The sequence below is a fragment of the Sus scrofa genome, chromosome 7, assembly GCF_000003025.6.
Source record: "Sus scrofa isolate TJ Tabasco breed Duroc chromosome 7, Sscrofa11.1, whole genome shotgun sequence".
In the NCBI taxonomy this organism is placed as follows: Eukaryota; Metazoa; Chordata; class Mammalia; order Artiodactyla; family Suidae; genus Sus; species Sus scrofa.
Genome location: NC_010449.5, coordinates 58,378,065 through 58,396,069, shown reverse-complemented (window position 1 = coordinate 58,396,069; position 18,005 = coordinate 58,378,065). Strand labels below are relative to the sequence as shown.

The window sequence follows — 18,005 nt, the reverse complement described above, 5'->3', positions numbered from 1 at the left end:
CCCAGGTCTGGGGCTGGGATATGGAGGGAGAGGCAATGTTGCAACAAGAAGGAAGCTGGAGTTCCTATTGTGACGCAGCAGAAATGAATCCGACTAGTATCCATGAGGATGAAGGTTCGATCCCCAGCCCTGCTCAGTGGGTTGGGGATCCAGCCTTGCTGTGAACTGTGTTGTAGATCACAGATGCAGCTTGGATCTGGCGTTGCCGTGGCTGTGGTGTAGGCCAGCAGCTACAGCTCTGCTCTGACCCCTAGCCTGGGAACCTCCATATGCCACAAGTGTGGTCCTAAAAACCAAAAAAAAAAAAAAAAAGAAAAGAAAAGAAAAGAAAAGAAAAAAAAGCTGCTGCTATTCATCCTGGACAGGCCTTCAGGAGACTTTGGTTCTAGGCCTGCCTGCCCCAGACCCTGAGCACATGGCTGCCCCTCTCTGGGCCTCAGTTTCCCCATGTTGCCATGGTGGCCGATAGCAGGCTGCTGCTGGTCTCAGGTTCTCGATCACAGTTCCTGAGGAGCTCAGAGGGGGTGTGCAGGGGCTTTAGTGGAGTTTTTCGCAGCAGAGGCTCCTCTTAGGCTCTCACTTCTGGGCCTGGGAAGGTTTTTCTGCTCTTTCTCCCTTTCAGATGGGCAGGGTCCCCCTTTGCCATGAACTCTTCACTCCCACGCTGGTAGGGGAGCCAGGCTTGTAACCAGGCAATTTAGTGGCTAGCATGGAGATTAGTTCACAATACTATGAGATCTTACAAGAGGTGACCAAATCCAGCCTCTTTGGAGTTTTGGAAGGCTTTCTGGAGGAAGGAGTCTGAGCTGAGCTTTGAAGGCCAACAGGAGTTGACAAAGAAAAAGCTGGACAGGAGTTCCCCTCATGGCTTAGCAGAAATGAATCTGACTAGCATCCATGCAGATGCAGACTGGCCCTGAAAAGCAAAAAAAGAAAAGAAAAGAGGAGTTCCTGTAGCAGTGGAAACGAATCTGACTAGGTACCATGAGGTTGCAGGTTCAATTCCTGGCCTTGCTCAGTGGGTTAAGGATCCGGTGTTGCCGTGAGCTGTGGTGTGGGTCGCAGACTCAGCTCGGATCCGATGTTGCTGTGGCTGTGGTGTAGGAGGGCAGCTATGGCTCCGATTGGACCCCTAGCCTGGGAACCTCCATATGCCAAAGGTGCAGCCCTAAAAAAAAAAAAAAAAAAAAAAAAAAGCAAACAAAACAAAACAAAAAGAAAAGAAAGACCTCTGGAGTTAGGGAGAGAATGTTTCCCTGTTTCTTCCAGCACACAGCCAAACCCTCACCCTGCTTACAGTGGCTGGGCTCTGGCACAATGGAGAACTGGGGACCCTTCCCCGACTCAAGGCCTAGTACCCTATTCTTCAGGCCTCTCTCAGGCCACAGCAGTCCCATCCCCACACAAGTGCATATCACCCCAGAGTGCCAGGGTTGATCCTACATCTGTCTCTCTCACTGCACAGGGAAGCAGCGCCAGGCTCCCCTCACTGCAGGCATGAAGTCCGGGGATCCTCAAAATTTGGTAGAAGGACAGTCAATCCACCCTGGCTGTTAATTTATCAGAGTCCCCCCCACCCCTGCAGTAAGCTCCCCAGAATGTGTGAGGGCTTTTTTTCCAGCCAGAAGCCTGGCAGGCACAGTCTTCCAGAGGGGCCTAGTGAAAGGCCTTCCCCATTTCTTTGGGATCCCCCCTGAGAGACTCTGATTTCCTCTGGAGTTGGGGTAGAGCTCCTCCAGAGTTTGGGGGGCTCCTCACTCCCTGCTCACCCAGGCAGAGTAGCAGGTTACTGCCCTCTCCCCTCCCTCCCATTGCAGAAGGAAACTCTGGTTTACCAGACCCCTTTGGGAAGCTGTTCACCACACCCTGAACAGATCCCATGACCCTGAACAGATCCCATGACCCTGCCCCGCCCAGGCCCTGTCCAACCCAGACCCCCTAGGATGTCCCCAGCACAGGCTGAAAGCCACTGGTACAGCTCACCCCTTGGGCTCTTGGGTGGCAGGATTCCTGACCACCAGCTGTGCCTGAGCCATCTCTCCAAAGGGTTTGGGGCAGGGGGGTCACACAGTCCTGGCAGGGAGAGTCCCAGGTCCTCCATTTCTTGGCTATGTGGGCAGGCCACTTCCCCCTCCTCCTCCAGAGCTACCACGGGTTAAGGACTTACTACGGCACAAGCTGTGAACTGGCTGAATCTACACGAGCCCCGTGACATGTTCTAATCATGCCCATTTGACGGATGAGCAAACTGAGTGGTCACACAGCTCAGAAGGTCACACCTCATTTTGCCGGTTTTTCAAACTCCTGCCTCATGGTTGTTGTAAAATGTAAGCAAGGTCATGTCTATCGAGTGACAGATGGCACAGGGGGTGTTCAAGCAGGAGCTTCTTGCCTTCCTGCCTTGCCCATCCACCAACACTGAGATGCTCCTCTGCTGAGTCGGGGAAGGAGGGATGAGGGATTGCCACACTAGCAATTTGGCGGGGCTCCCTGGAGGAGGCAATGTCTATAGCTGGATTGGAGAGTACTGGGGAGAGCTCTGTTGCATGTCTTGGGGAAAGGTGCCACACTTCGCTGTTTCTCCACCTATAGGGTGGCTGCCAGCACCACGGGGTACCTCTTTGGGGTGAGCAGAAGCTCCTTAGAGGAAGCAAAGAGATTTGTAAATAGCAGGGTGTGGCCTCATTAGAAAGAGAGATTTTTTTTCTTTTCTTTCTTTTTTTTTTTTTTTTTGTCTTTTTGCCTTTTTCTTGGGCCATTCCCGCAGCATATGGAGGTTCCCAGGCTAGGAGTCTAATCAGAGCTGTAGCCACCGGCCAACGCCAGAGCCACAGCAACACCAGATCCAAGCCATGTCTGCGACCTACAGCACAGCTCACGGCAATGCCAGATCCTTAACCCACTGAGCAAGACCAGGGACCGAACCCGCAACCTCATGGTTCTTAGTCGGATTCATTAACCACTGCACCACCATGGGAATGCCGAGACATTGTTATTAATAACTAACAAGCTGAAGTTCAGGGAGCTGACCTTTTACCTCACTGTCCTCGGAGCCGTGTCTGGGGTCGGGTAGAGGAGGACAATCTGCCCACAGACCTGTGCAGCCCTCGTGTGTCTCGGCAACAGCTTAGGTGTGAAGGCTGCCTTCCAGGTTTCTCTATGCTACTGCTCGGTGTTAACACTACCCAGGAAGCCCATTTAAGCACAGACGGATCCCTGCTCTGCTTTTGCTCACACTGTTCTTTGCAGCCACCTCGTATAGGGTACCTTTCTTCATCCAACAAAGGCTTGTAGGCACCTCTCTCTATAGGCTCTGCACATGACCCTTGGGGAAGAGAAGACGGCAGGGTCACAGCCTTCAGGAGCTCACAATCAACTGACGCTAGGAGCTTTTTACAGTTTATAACTAATGTCCCATGCTGGCTTTGTTGGACACTAACCTGGGTTCATAGTTCCCATTTTGCAGATAAGGAGATGGAGGCTCAGAAGGTTACAAAGAGGTTCCCAAGTCCCCTGCCCTGTGACTTGTGTTTTGTAGTCTAAGGTGTTTAAGTGATGCCAAAAATGAATGCACAAGATGCTGATTCCGAAAAGAAATGGACAAGGGAGGTGCCGTCTTTGCGAAGTGTCCCCGAATTAAGACTCAGTGGGTCCACAGATTTTTTTTTTTTTGCTTTTTAGGGCTGCACCCATGGCATATGGAGGTTCCCAGGCTAGGGGTCTAATTGGAGCTATACCTTCTGGCCTACATCACAGCCACAGCAACGCCAGATCCGAGCCTCTTCTGCGACCTATACTAGAAACTAAGCCCATTGAGCAAGGCCAGAGATTGAACCCGCAACCATGTGGTTCCTAGACGGATTCATTTCCGCAGCACCGCAATGGGAACTTTGGGTCCACAGATTCTTAACTGCCCCTCCTTGGGCCTCACCAGGCTCATTTTGGCCTGGGTGGGCCCCACTCAGGCTCAGAGAAGTTGGAGAGAACACCGGCCAGCTGATCGCACAACCTAAGACTCCCAGACCCTAAATAGAGAACACTGCCCTCCTCCCTCCCCATCCCCAGTACCAGGGTGGAGGCCAGGGAATGGGTGTCTTGGAGGGGAGGGCAGTGTTAGTGAGGAGCAAGTGTGAGAAAGAACTGGAATTCCCGTTGTGGCTCAGTGGTTAACAAATCTGACTAGGAACCATGAGGTTGCAGGTTCGATCCCTGGCCTTGCTCAGTGGGTTAAGGATCAGGCATTGCTGTGAGCTATGATGTAGGTCGCAGATGCAGCTCGGATCTGGCTCTGGCTTAGGCCAGCAGCTTCAGCTCCGATTAGACCCCTAGACTTGGAATCTTCATATGCCATGGGTGAGGCCCTAGAAAAGACAAAAAGACAAAAAAAAAAAAAAAAAAAAAAAAAAAAAAGTGAGGAAGAACAGCCTGTGAGCTGAAGCTTGGCCATGACTCCAAGTCATCAGCTTACAAATGCATTTTCTTGATCCCAGCCTGCTATGTGACTTTGGGAAAGCCTCAATTTTCTCTGAGCCTCTGCTCCCCAGCTCCTTCTCCAAACTCAATTTCTAAGGGCCCTTCATATCTCAACTAATTAATACCCTCTCTGCTGCCCCAGGTGACCTTCACTTCCTCTTCCTCTCCGCAGCACCCAGCCCCTCCTGCTCAGCTCCAGCAGCTCTAGATGCTTCCTTATTCTTGGAACCTGCAGCCTCAGGCCTGCTCTGCCCTCTGACTCAGGCGGCCCTGACCTTTGGGATCTGAGCAGATGGCCTGGGTGGTTTTGCTCCGTGAACTTGTTCTGACCTTTGGCATGTCCACCTGTTCCTTTCCTCCTTCACTGCATACACCTGCCCCCAGTCCTTGGGCAGCCCAAGAAATGCAAGGAACTAGGTTTTTCAGAGAAGGTAACAGCACCCAGCAGCTTCTCGGTGATGGCCACCAAGATGGCCTGGAGAAGGCAAATGGAGACAGCTCTTCCATCCCTCCAGCCCCTCTCTTGGTAACACACCGTTCCTGCCTGGGAGTGCTCAACCCAACCCACCTATGTGGCTACATGGAGCTTAGTCCAGTCTTACTGAGGGAGATTTGTCAAAAATGTTCAGAGATACCCACTGAGGCCACTTGGCAAAACTTCCAGCATCCTCCTTCCTGGCTCACTTCAGGGATGGGGAAATCACCCCCTCCTCATCAGGTATGGTGCCCTAACAAGCTTTGAGATATTTTTCTGGAATTTGCCCTCTCTGCTGTATTGCGGTGAGGGAACAGACTAAGGAGACCTTCTCCGGCTCCCTAATGCAACTGTACTGGCCAAGAGAGCCAGATATTTTATTTTAGCTATTTTAGGGCCGCACTGGTGGCATATGGAAGTTCCCAGGCTAGGGGTCAAATGGGAGCAGGAGCTACGGCTACAGGCCCACGCCACAGCCACAGCAACGCCAGATCCAAGCAGATTCTGCGACCTACACCACAGCTCAAGGCAACACCAGATCCTTAACCCACTGAGTGAGGCCGGGAATTGAAGCCGCACCTTCAGGGATCCTAGTCGGGTTCGTTACCTGCTGAGACGGGTCGGGAACTCTGAGAGCCAGTTATTTTAATATAACCTCTTCTAAATCTTAGGACACAATGAGATAATCCCAGTTTGACTAAAATAAGGAAACTGAAGCTCAACGAGGTCAAGCGGCGGGCACAAGGTCACAGAGCTAGAAAAGTGGCGATGAATGAATGATCTGAGTGACTGAATGAAGACGTGTGACGGGCGCGTGGGGCGATGGTTCGCGGAGTGTGCTGGGTTCAGACAGTGCACAGCGCCCGCGGCCGGGGCCTCGGAGGGTTGGCCGACGCAGGCCCTCCACACCCCCAGGGCCCGGGGGAGCGCAGGCTCCCAGAGGCACGGCCGGGCTCTGCCCCCACCGCGCGGGCCGCCCCGCCCCCGCCCCGCCCCCAGCCCGCCCCGCCCGGGACCGCAGACGGCGCCCGGCGGCGGCGCGAACGGCAGCTCGGAGGGTGGCTCCGGGCTCGGTGCTCGCCGCGACTTCCCGCGCAGGGCCGAGCTGGACAAGGACCCTCCGCCTCGCTGGCGCTGGAGAATGCGGCCGCGGTCCCAGGCAGCAGCAGCGGGAAGCCCAGCACTGTGCAGGTAGGAGCTCGCCCACTCGGCGGGCGCGGAAACTTGGGCCGAGTTTGCGGGCGGCGCGTGGGGAAGGGGCGGGTGGCGCTGCCCCAGGGCGCCCCTACCGGCCGGCCCGGGGATGGAGCGCGCTGGGCCTGGGCCGAAGTGGCGTGGCTCCTGGCGGCCTCGGACCCTCGGCGGGAGCGCTGCCGGGCAGGGGTCGCGCCGCTGCTCCGACTTTCCCCGGAGTTCGAGGCCCCTGGAGCAGGTAGCGTCGTGGAGCTCCGGCGGGGCCCTAGCGCCTGATCTAGTGCGGGGCTGGCTAAGTGAAGCTCAGGCCGAGCCCCCGGGCCTCCTGCGGGGCCCGGCTCACGTGGACTACGCGGGCGGAGAGGAGAGGCCGGCGGGGGGCTGGCCTGGGGGGCCGCAGGCACTAAGGCTCCGCGGGGCTCTGGACGCGCCCTGCTGGGACGCGACGGCCCTGCGGTTTCCTCGCTACGGCTTGACTCACTCTCTGGCCGCAGCCCAGGCTGGCGAGATCGCCCCGAGGCGGTGGCTGCCCGGTCTCTGCAGCCAGGCCGCCCCCCTGCCCCGATCCTCTCACCAGTCTTTGGGTGTCGGTCCGTGGGGCCCGGTGCGCTGTCCTGCCTGCGTGCACACGTGTGCGGGGGCCCGAGTGAGGGGAGAACGCAGTTCTGGCGGGCCGTTTGTGCAGATATGGATCAGGCACGTACTTGCAGGCACGGGTTTGCATGGGTGGCGGAGGCCTGTGTGTCGTCCTCCTGGGGTGCACGTGCGCCCCAGCGCCGCCAGGCAGGGCATGAGGACACCCGGAAGCTGGCGGGGTCGGGTGCAGCGGTAGCCCCAAAGCCAGGTCGGCTGAGGGCCCCAGGCACAGAGTTATGGGCCAGGCAGGTAGAGGAAAGGGGCTGGAGCCCATCCCACGACCCTTCCCCCTCCCCTGGAGCCTGGGCTGCCCCTAGGTACGGTTGGAGCGGTGGCAGGGCCCAGAGCCTCAGCTGCGGGGAGGTGTAAGAACATGGAAAGGGGGCCTAGTTCAGCCTGCTAAGAGAGTCCAGGCGCTGGCCACAGCTGGGCAAGATCCCTCTCTTCTTCCTGCTTTTGCCCGATGTCCTCCTGGAGACCCCTTAAAAGGTGGAAGAGGCAATGGGGCCACAGAACTGTTTACTCCCCCTGCTGCTTAGGGCAGGGATGGCACAGCTTTGGTGGGGTCTTCTGGACCCTGCCAGAGGTTGGTCCTCCCAGACCAGCTCTAACCTCAACCAGCAAGTAGCTCAGTGGCCGAAAGTGTGATGTGACCCCTGCTCCCTGGGGTCCTGCCCTTCCCCAAACAATTGCTTGCCTTTTTGTGTATGCATCAGTGTCAGGGAAGGAGGCCCCTACACTTTGGCTACCTTCTTGAACCTGGAGGGGCCTTGCTTGAGGGCATATATACTGGGCTCTCCATCCCCTACTGGCATAGTCCATACCCTTCATAGTCCTCTGCTGTCTCCCTAGAGCCCCTGTCTCTCCTCCAAAGACTCTCGAGGGTCCCAAATGGCCTCACCTTTATTGATTGGGTCCCAAGGGGGTGTCTCAGGAAGTCTCCCGGGCAAAGGGCACGCAATGGGCAGAGCCCAGAAGAGAAGGGGGTGGGTATGGAGCAGGCCCCAAGGAGTATGCAGAGGAGGTGAGACTAGAGCCAGCACTTAATTAATCCAGAGGCCCCCAAGGGCAGGGGGGCTCAGCACCTCCAAAACCATACAACCTCTGCAAAGTTGCTGTGCAGTGTGAGGCAGGGGAGGGGGGGTTCCTTTTGGCTGCAGAACCTTGTCATAGGGCACTGCTATCAGTATTGTTGCCCTAATGTCCTTCTCTGTCTTCTCCGAAGCATCCGCTTCTCCAGGCTGTCTGAGGTGTTGAAGGATTCTGGCCAGGAGATGAACCATCTTTTTTTCTGAGAGTGCTGCCTGGCTTCCTTGGTGCACTGAGGCTGGGTTGAGGGTGGGCATTGCCCCTATACTACCTTCGGCTTTTCCCATCCCCCCAAATGTGCCAGTCTAACTCTGAACCTGTAGTTGTCATAGCCACCAGGCCGAAGGAAGGAGAGGGCTGAGAGAGGGGGCTGGTCTTGGCGGATTTGTGAGAGAAACCTGTGACACCTGGCCCATGGCCTAATCATAGCCAGATTGAACTGTTTCATCCTTTCTTAAGCCACCTGAGGGTTTCGGGGAACAGGGCATTGGGGAGGTAGAAGCAGGTCAATGTGACCCTAGTAGACTGGCCTCAGATGACCCCTCCTGGGGCACTGGCTGCCTTGAGGAAACCCACACTTGACCTCTCTGGCCCGGGGTCCCAGTCCTCGCCTGGCCTTGCTTGAGGACCTTAGTCTTTCTCTGGCACAGTTTTCCCATCAGTACAATGGGGGTCGTTGCCAGCTAGCACTTTGTGACCCTTGGAAGCTCCCTGCCCTGGACTTTTACATCCTCCTACCTCCCTGCCTGCTCCATGGTTCTTTGCTGCCCTCATGTGCCTTGGAATAGCCGCAGCTTAGAGGCCGGGATGGACACAGGCTCTCCCCTGCCCTGCACACATGGCAGCTTCCTGTTGGTGCCACAGCACCACCTGCCGGACAGCCTTTGCTTTCCTGCTGGCAGTGGGTAGGGTAGAGCCTGTAGGAAGGGTTGCTCTGGGCCAACTCTCCTGGGGGACCGCCCTCTAAATCTAAACCAAGTATGTGTGTCCTTCTGGGCCTAGGGACCTGGTTTCCAGGCCTAGTTCTGGCTTTTGATGAGACTGGCAGGTTAGGGGTTCCTGTTGTGGCTCAGCAGGTTAAGAACCCAACATAGTGTCCATGAAGATGCAGATTCGATCCCTGGCCTTAGTGAGTTCAGGATCTGGCATTGCTGCAAGCTGCGGTGTAGGTCGTAGATGTCCCCTTGGATCTGGCGCTGCCATGGCTATGGCTCCCATTAGACCCCTAGTCTGGAAACTTCCGTATGGGTATGGCTGTAAAAAAAAAAAAGACAAACAAAAAAGACTGGCAGGTCAGAAAGTGAGAGCTAGAGTATCAGAGGAAATATGAATTTGTAGACAATGCCCAATTCCACATTTCAGCTGCTGTGGGCATCTTGAGACCACTATGGTATCTTAGAATAAGAGCTTGTAGTGGGAGCCTACCTCTTGTCCCATCTTTGTCGTCAATGACTTTGGAATGAGTGGATCTACTCATTTATACATGATGAGGGGATGGGGTGGAAGCAGGAGGAGGAGTCAAGTGAAATGATTCTCAGACTGAGCTCTTCAAAGTCCGAAACCCCAAGAAAGGGGTCTTGGGAGTCATGCTGAACAGAAGGGGCTCCTGGAGTGACAGTGGGTATATGTTAGAGCTGTTGTATGAGAATTCATTAAAAAGAAGTGTTCCAAGGAGTTCCTGTCATGGCTCAGTGGTTAACAAATCCAACTAGGAACCATGAGGTTGCGGGTTCGATCCCTGACCTTGCTCGGTGGGTTGAGGATCCAGCGTTGCCGTGAGCTGTGGTGTAGGTTGCAGGCACGGCTTGGATCCTGCGTTGCTGTGGCTCTGGTGTAGTTCGGTGGCTACAGCTCGAATTGGACCCCTAGCCTGGGAACCTCCATATGCTGTGGGAGCAGCCCTAGAAATGGCAAAAAGACCAAAAAAAAAAGGGAGGGGGTTCCACACCTGAAAAATAAAGTTGGCACATTCTTGCATTCATCCATCCATACAGTCTTTATTGAGCATCTACTGAGTGCCAAGTTCTCAGGCGTAGCAATGAGCCAGCGGGAGCAGCAGCCCTGTGTTGCTTGCTTGTAGCCTGTTCTGACAGCCCCTGCCTCTCTCCCTCTCTCTCCCAGGTCAGCAGTGGAGTAGTTGGGGCCCTGGAGGGCTTGAAGCCTTCACAGTGATGGCGGAGAAGCGGCCACTGGGGACCCTGGGGCCTGTGATGTATGGCAAGCTGCCCCGCCTAGAGGCAGACTCTGGGCCCGGGCACAGCCTGCCCCCCTCTTCTGGTAACCAGGACCCCTGCAGCTACAAGGGTGCCTACTTCTCCTGCCCCATGGGGGGTCCACCCAAGGCAGGGTCTGAGCGGTTGGCATCCTGGACCCCGTACCCACCCTTGTACCCTACCAGCGTGGCAGGACCCCCACTTCGGCCAGACAACCTGCTGACCAGCTGCCTGCTCTACCGCCCACCCACAGAAAGCTCCGAGAAAGTACAGGATTCTGGCCCCGTGGAGCTCCTGCCCTTCAGTCCGCAGGCTCATTCCTACCCAGGCCCGCCATTGGCGGCACCCAAGCCTGTCTACCGCAACCCTCTGTGTTATGGGCTCCCCACGTGCTTGGGGGAGGGGGCAGCGAAGAGACCATTGGATGTGGATTGGACGCTGGTGACTGGATCCCTATTACCCCCAGCTGACCCATCTTGTTCTCTGCCCCCAGCTCCTGGCAAGGGCCCGTCCCTCGATGGCACCTTCTTGCGTGGGGTGTCTGCTGGGACATCTGGCAAAGACTCCACAGTGAGCTTCTCCCCATGCCAGGCATTCTTGGAGAAGTATCGCACCATCCACAGCACGGGCTTCCTGGCCTCCAAGTATGCAGGCCCTTACTCTGGGGACCCCAAGCAGGCATTGTCCGAGGGACCTCCCAGTCCTTGGACCCAGCTGGCTCAACCCCTGGGACCAGCCTGCCAGGATGCAGTGCCTACCCACTATCCACTGCCCCACCCCACACAGGCCCTGCCTTGCCCAACAGCCTGTCGCCACCCAGAGAAGCAGGGTGGCTATGGCTCGGTGCTTGCACTACAGCCACTGGGAGCCCCCAAGATGGCCGGGTACCCGGCTGGTGGGCTAAGCAGCCCCTACCTGAGGCAGCAGGCAGCTCAGGCACCCTATATGCCCCCAGTGGGGTTGGATACTTATTCCTACCCATCTGCCCCACTCCCAGCCCCCTCACCAGGCCTCAAGCTGGAGCCACCTCTTGCCCCACGCTGCCCACTGGACTTTGCTCCCCAACCGCTGGGCTTTCCTTATCCCCGGGATGATCTTGCTCTCTATGGAGTATCCCCAAGGCTTGGAGGGACACCGCCTTCCCAAAGCAGTGTGCAGCCTGTGCCACAGCCTGGTGCCTTCCAGCGGGCCTGCCAGCCTCTACCTGCCAGCCAGCCATGCTCAGAGCCTGCGAGGCCTGCCGAGAAGCCGGGGCAGGAGGCCGATGAGAAAATGTGGCTGCCCAGCTGCAGGAAAGAGCCAGTCCAGCCCCAGCTCGACGAGCACCCTGGGGCACCCATCGTCATTGGAGACAGTCCAGTTCCCCGCACCCCACCGGCACTCCCACCCTGTGCCCAAGAGCGCCCGTCTCTTCCGCCAAACGAGGGCACGCTGCCACCCAGCTCTCCACCCATGCCCATCATCGACAATGTCTTCAGCCTGGCCCCCTACCGTGACTATCTGGATGCGCAGGCACCCGAGGCCACAGCTGAGCCTGACCCTGCTCCAGCCCCTAGTGAGAGCCAGGACAGAGACTGCAGGGGGTCCCTGCCTGCCCAGGAAGCCCCCTCGAGGGTGCACTCCTCACTTAAGGAGGAGGTGGCACTGGACTTGAGTGTGAAGAAGGCTGCGGCAGAGGCTCTGCCTATCAAGGTCCCTTGTCCCGCAGGGCATGTCAAGCCCACCGCAGCCGTGGATGTGCCGGGCGTGGGAAACACAGTGTCAGATGTGCCCAATGTGGGGGACACGGTCTCAGATCTGCAGAGCCTGAAAAAGATGGTCACAGAGGTCCCTGAGGTGCCCCGGGTACCAGTGACCACAGAGGCCACACCAAGGACCAACTTCCACAGCTCTGTGGCCTTCATGTTCCGAAAATTCAAGATCCTCCGTCCAGCACCCTTGCCTGCAGCCATGGTCCCAGCTATGGTCCCAGCCGTGCCCACCTCAGCCCCTACCCCTGCCCAGCCTGCACCCCCTCACACACCCGTGCCTGCTGGACTGAAGATTCTTAGCCAGCCCTTGCCCATGGCCTGCTTCAACCTGGCACTGCCCAGCCCTCCAGCTGTAGCCGTGGCCTCCCCTGCCTCAGCCCCTGCTCCGGCTCCGTCCCCTGCACCAGCACCGGCTCTGACTCCAGCTCCAGCTTCTGTTCCTGCTCCTGCTCCAGTTACAGGCCCTGATCCCGCTTCTCCGACCACAGCAGACGCCCAGGAGCAACAGTTTGCTGGACTGCATGCGTCCCTATGTGACGCCATCTCTGGCTCCGTGGCCCACTCCCCGCCGGAGAAGCTGCGCGAGTGGCTTGAGACGTCTGGGCCTGCAGGCCGGGCGGCGTGGCAGGACTGCCAGGGTGTGCAGGGGCTGCTGGGCAAGCTGCTGTCCCAGCTGCAGAGCTTCGTGTGCACGCAGCAGTGCCCTTTCCCCCACGTGGTGCGGGCCGGGGCCATCTTCGTGCCCATCCACCTGGTGAAGGAGCGGCTCTTCCCGCGGCTGCCGCCCGCTTCTGTGGACCATGTGCTGCAGGAGCATCGTGTGGAGCTGCGGCCCACGACGCTGTCGGAGGAGCGCGCCCTGCGGGAGCGTGCCCTGCATGGCTGCACCTCGCGCATGCTGAAGCTGCTGGCACTGCGCCAGCTGCCTGACATCTACCCCGACCTGCTGGGCTTGCAGTGGCGGGACTGTGTACGCCGCCAGCTGGGTGAGCATGGGGCGGCCTCAGTAGCCACCGGAGCTGTGTGAGCGAGTGACAGGTGTGTGGGCTGTGTGAGTGGTCACAGCCAGGGGCTGAGGGATTCCTGGGCCTCTGGAAAGAACCCTTGCCTGGGGAGTGGGTTGGCCCTCCATTGTAGGCTCCACGGACCCGCCCATCCCTTTTCACTCCCAGCATCAATGAGCTCCCTCACAGCCTCCTCTGTAAGCCTCTGAACCCGCCAGCTGCTGTCCCCAGGGCACCTTGGCTTTCTCTGGCGCAGCACCCTCCCCGATTCCCTCCTTATCCATGCTCCTCTGTTGTGCCTTTTTTCCGTCTCTGGTGCAGGCTTCTCCTCTGGTGTTTCTGGGGCTCCTACCAGGCCCTGTTTTCTGTTGGAGGTAACCTTGACCCTTTTTCTGTCCTGCCCCACCTCCCTTCTTGGAGCTTGGGCCCCAAATACCTGCCTGCATGCCGGGCTTCTGTACCTGCGGCCTCTCTGACCCTTAACCCCTCCCACACCTCACTCCTGAGCTTTTCCCTGAGCTCACTTCCCACCCCAGTCTTTTTCCATCTTAGTGAGTGGCTCTGTACTTAGCCAGCACCCCGTTCCCCAAACCCACCCACCCTTCCCGAACCCTTGCCCTTTAGGTGTGCAGTTTGCCAGTCCTCCCAGGTGTTGCCCATAAGCTGGAGCACCGTTTTGTGGTTCACTTTTCTCTGCCAAATGAGGTCCATGTGTGGTGTTCTCCAGTGTGCTCTTTTTGCATCTGGAGCATCGTCTGCATCTGGCGCTGCTCTTAGGGAGCAGTCCTGCCTGGGCTTTGCCTCTGGCTCCAGTTCTAGGGCTGGTACTAGACGATGGCACTCTCGTGTGGCAGGGCCCCCTCTGCGCCTCAGCTTCCCCACCTGTTCTGTGGGTCTTTGGATCAGACCATTGGTTTCTGGCCTGTCGAGCCCCTTTCCACTTGTCCTTGCACCCAAACAGCTTCTCCTGAGGGTGCCGGTGTCAGATAGAATGCTGACATCACCTGGGGAGAAGCACGCACTTTTGGCTTGAGGGGCTTGGCAGTTTGGCCTGTAGGCACGTTCTGGGAAGGGTCATGATGTCTGTGACCCTGCCAGGGCCACCCTGACCTGGGACAGTAGAGCCTCTGGTCTAGATGGCCCTGGAGGCCAGGAGATGGGAGCTAAGGGTGTTGGGGGTCTGCAGCCTGACTGTGCGTTCCATTTTCCAGGTGACTTTGACACCGAGGCCAGATCTGTGCCCTCAGAGCCCACCGGAGCCAGAGAGGAGCCAGAGAGCCTTGCCCTGGCTTGGAAGTCGCCTGCCCCCAAGGCCAAAAAGCCGGGGAGGAAGCCACCAACCCCTGGCCCAGAGAAAGCAGAGGCAGCTGCTGGGGGAGGATCTCAGGGCACCTCACCCACCCCTGCTGCCAGCACCAGCCCACCTGGCCCGAGCATGAGGGCACGCTTCCGCAGCCTGCTGGAATCTGCCTGGCTCAACGGCCTGGCACTGCCCACCTGGGGCCACAAGCCCTCGGGACCAGACCGGACTGTGCCACGCCCGCAGCTACTGGGCGGCCAGAGCCACCATCTGTAGTGGTGGTCACTGCTGCTGTTTGGAGATCTGGGAGTATTGGCCGCCTCCCTCTGTCAGCCCAGCTGCTGAGGGCCAGGAGTGGACATGGCCTCGCAGTTTCTCTCCTCTCTCCCTGCCCTCACCTCCCACCCCAGGTGGTGCTGAGAGCCCCTGAACTTTTCACTTGAGGGCCTTTATCAGAACGGACTGCTTCCTATTTCTTGGAGAAACCGTGTGGGCTTTGGAGCCCGACAGACTTGGGCTTGAATCCTGGCTCCTGTGTTCCTCGCTGTGTAACCGGCGGGCCACTTCCTCTCCGGGCCCTCAGTTCCCCATTTGTAAAATAGAACAACACAGCCTACCTCACAAGGTTGTTGAGGGGTGATGCCTGACACACAGCCGTCACAGTTTGCTCTCTGCTTCCTGCCCAGGACAAGAGCTTAGCTCTCAGCCAGGGCTTGGAATAGGAGGCTGGAGGCATGTAGAAGCTTCCTCTAGAAAGTCTTTATGTGTCATGGGACTTGGTTATCTTAGGGTGGCACCGTGTATGTAGATGACTCACACTTTCTAGAGTCACCTCCCAAAAAACCTAGGGCTTCAGCCCCAGTGTCTGGAGCTGGCCCCCAACCCCTCAGCCTGGAGCTCCCTCAGGGGGCCGTCCCCACCTCTCCCCTGCTACAGGGGGTGCAGGGGTACAGCCCCGGGGCTGGCGTCCTTGTCCTGGGCCTGCTGCTCTCACCCCTGGGAGGCCCCAGTCTGTGCTGAGTCAACACCAGTGTCTTCCCCTGAGCTGCCATCCCTACCTGGCATGTTACCCCAAGAAAGTTGTGTTTGCCAGAAGCCAAGCAGCTGCAGGGACTCAGGGACTGTAAGGGACAGGCTGAGTGACAGCTCAGTCCTGGGAGGTCTCCAAAGACATGGGCTGAGGACCTGAGCCTGGGCCCTATCAGCCAGGCCTGCTGTGGTTACCTCCTTGCAGAGTGCTGAACTGAGCCAGAGGCTGGCAGGCTGGGCCCTTGGTCTAGGTAAGGTTTGTAATAAAGCTCTGGGCCCCAGAGGCAAGCCCTTAAACATGAAAGAATTTGGGTGGTTTTTGGCCCTGGAATGTGAGTGACTGTGTCTGGGGGGTTCTAGGTTTCTCATGCCATTGCCAGGTCCGTAGCCCTTTACTGGCAGGCCAAAGCTCTCCCCACTCCCAGCCCAGAAGGTGCCGCAGCTCTTCAGTACCCTGTGCCGCCTAGATCTGTCCATGGGGGCCCTTGCCACATGCCCACTGGGCAGCTGCTGCCTTGCTTGGGGAAAGCCTCTCCCTCTTGAGACCCTTGTGTGTCCTGCTGTGTCCTGGTGGTCTGTAGCTCACTCCAGGTGAGAAATGCTGGTCATCAGGCCCCACTGTGTGTCCCTCTCCCAGGACCAAGGATGGTGCCTGTCAAGTTACCCCCCCAGACACCCTGCCTCATCTGGGCTCTATTCCCACAGAGGTTTGCTCTCAGGGCTACTGAGGTAGCTTCCTGGACAAGGATTCCTGCTCTGGGCAGAGCTAGTCCATGAGGGCTGATCACACCTGCTGGCATTGAGCCTAGTCTGTTGGGGCTTCACTGAGCACAGCTACACTGTGTACCTCCATTGTTCCCTGGACTCTATCCATAACAGGCCTGAGGAGTCCCCTGGCCTGTGAAGAGGACAGGCCAGGAGATGGCAACTCAACAGGTGGCTGCAGTGCCAAACCTGGGGGTGCTCTGGAAGCTCAGGAAGGGCCTGGCCTAAGTTGAGGGTGAGGAGGTGTCCTTGGGTCCCAGAAAAGGAGCTGCCTGTAGTGGGCCTGGGGGACTGATAGGAAGATGTAGGTCAAAACAAGTGTTCAAGGGAGTTCCCATCATGGTGCAGCAGAAACGAACCCAACTAGGAACCATGAGGTTGTGGGTTCAATCCCTGGCCTTGCTCAGTGGGTTAAGGATCTGGTGTTGTCATGAGTTTGTGGTATAGGTCGCAGACTGGGCTTGGATCTGGTGTTGCTGTGGCTGTGGTGTAGGTCAGCAGCTGTAGCTCCTGTTGGACCCCTAACCTGGGAACCTCCATATTGCCACAGGTGTGGCCCTAAAAAAAAAAAAAAAAAAAAAAAAAAATGTGTTCAAGTGCAGCTGAGTAAGGCGAAGGGCATGTGCAGAGGCCTAGAGGTATATTATTTGGAAAAGGGAAGTGGGTGTGGTTGGAGTGCAGGGAGGGGGGCGGGGCCTGGAATCCATCCTGCTCCTGGGCATCAACTCATTTAGCCCTTTCGTCCTGAAGAGTTGGGGTGTGGTTCATGTTTGTAGGAAACAGTTTGGATCACTGGAGGCTCCTTGTGTAGGGAGGGGAAAAACAAGATTGCAATTAAGGTGGAGTCACTGAACCCCCAGGCTTTGGGTCTCAGCAACCCCCCCACCCCCACCCCCGCAAACCAGAGGCACCTTCCTGATTGCCAGGGCCTTGCTGGAGCTGGTCTGATTCTGTCCTTTCTTTTCTTTTTTTTTTTTTTTTTTTGTCTTTTTGCCTTTTCTAGGGCTGCTCCCGCGGCATATGGAGGTTTCCAGGCTAGGGGTTTTATCGGAGCTGTAGCCGCTGGCCTATGCCAGAGCCACAGCAACACAGGATCTGAGCTGGAGTCTGCAAGCTACACCACAGCTCACAGCAATGGCAGATCCTTAACCCACTGAGCAAGGCCAGGCATTGAACCCGCAACCTCATGGTTTCTAGTCAGATTTGTTAACCACTGAGCCACGACGGGAACTCCTGTTCTTTACTTTCTTAACCTCTTTTTCCTTCCTTTTCCTCTTTCCTTCTTCCTGCCTTCCCTGGCTGTGTTATACACCTATTGTGCCCCTGTTATCCTGCCAGGTGTGCATCTTGCCAAGGGTTACAGGGCCGGGTCCGAGGCCTCAGGATAGGACTCAGCACCTGAGACCATCCACCTGTGGTCCCTTTAGGACCGTAGTGGTGCAGAGGCTGGGTTAGAGTGTGCAGAGCTGGGGCCGGGGGCCAGTGACTGCTCCTCATGGGACAGCTCTGTCCTGGGAGCCCAGTCTGAGGGGAGAGACTTGGCCCTGGCCTGAGGGTCTGTTAAGGGGGGAGATATGACATTGTCCCAGGGATCCCCAAGCTAAGGTGATGGTGACAGGGACAGAACTCTGCCCTAGGACTCCTGTCAGGGAGGCAGTGCTACCACCCCTCACACAGTTTTTCACAAAGTCTATTCCATTGTTTGGTAGGAATATTGATGGCTGGAGTTCCCATCATGACTCAGAGGAAACAAATCTGACTAGCATCCATGAGGACGCAGGTTCCGTCCCTGGCCCTTGCTCAATGGGTTAAGGATCCGGTGTTGCCGTGAACTGTGGTGTAGGTCACAGATGTAACTTGGATCCCGCATCGCTGTAGCTGTGGCTGTGTCCAGTGGCTGTAGCTCTGATTCAACCCCTAGCCTGGGAACCTCCATGTGTGGCCCTAAAAAGACAAAAAAAAAAAAAAAAAAAAAAAAAAAGGAATACCGATGGCTAAACTGAAGGCAAGGGGTGGGGCATGGAGTTGAGTGTGCTGGGAGCCCCCCACCCCTCATGGAAACTGGAGCGGGGTCCA

General features: G+C 57.3%; 1 protein-coding gene across 2 annotated transcripts; it reads left to right on the top strand.

Moving 5' to 3' along the window:
• Window positions 5,953-15,468, top strand: C7H15orf39 (chromosome 7 C15orf39 homolog). 2 transcript variants are annotated; one of them, XM_003128483.4, is made up of 3 exons: window positions 5,953-6,139; window positions 9,989-12,817; window positions 14,047-15,468. In XM_003128483.4, exons 2-3 carry the CDS (start codon window positions 10,039-10,041, stop codon window positions 14,409-14,411), a joined length of 3,144 nt encoding a protein of 1,047 aa, XP_003128531.3. In that variant the 5' UTR covers window positions 5,953-6,139; window positions 9,989-10,038; the 3' UTR covers window positions 14,412-15,468. The 2 variants fall into 2 exon arrangements, with proteins under 2 accessions (XP_003128531.3, XP_020954695.1); XM_021099036.1 differs by having other exon boundaries at window positions 9,989-12,869.

Bases quoted from the DNA above. Each gene is read 5' to 3' on its own strand.
- C7H15orf39 (XM_003128483.4), top strand. From the start codon at position 10,039: ATGGCGGAGAAGCGGCCACTGGGGACCCTGGGGCCTGTGATGTATGGC. The intron at 12,818-14,046 runs GTGAGCATGGGG...TCCATTTTCCAG, and splicing joins CTGTGTACGCCGCCAGCTGG to GTGACTTTGACACCGAGGCC.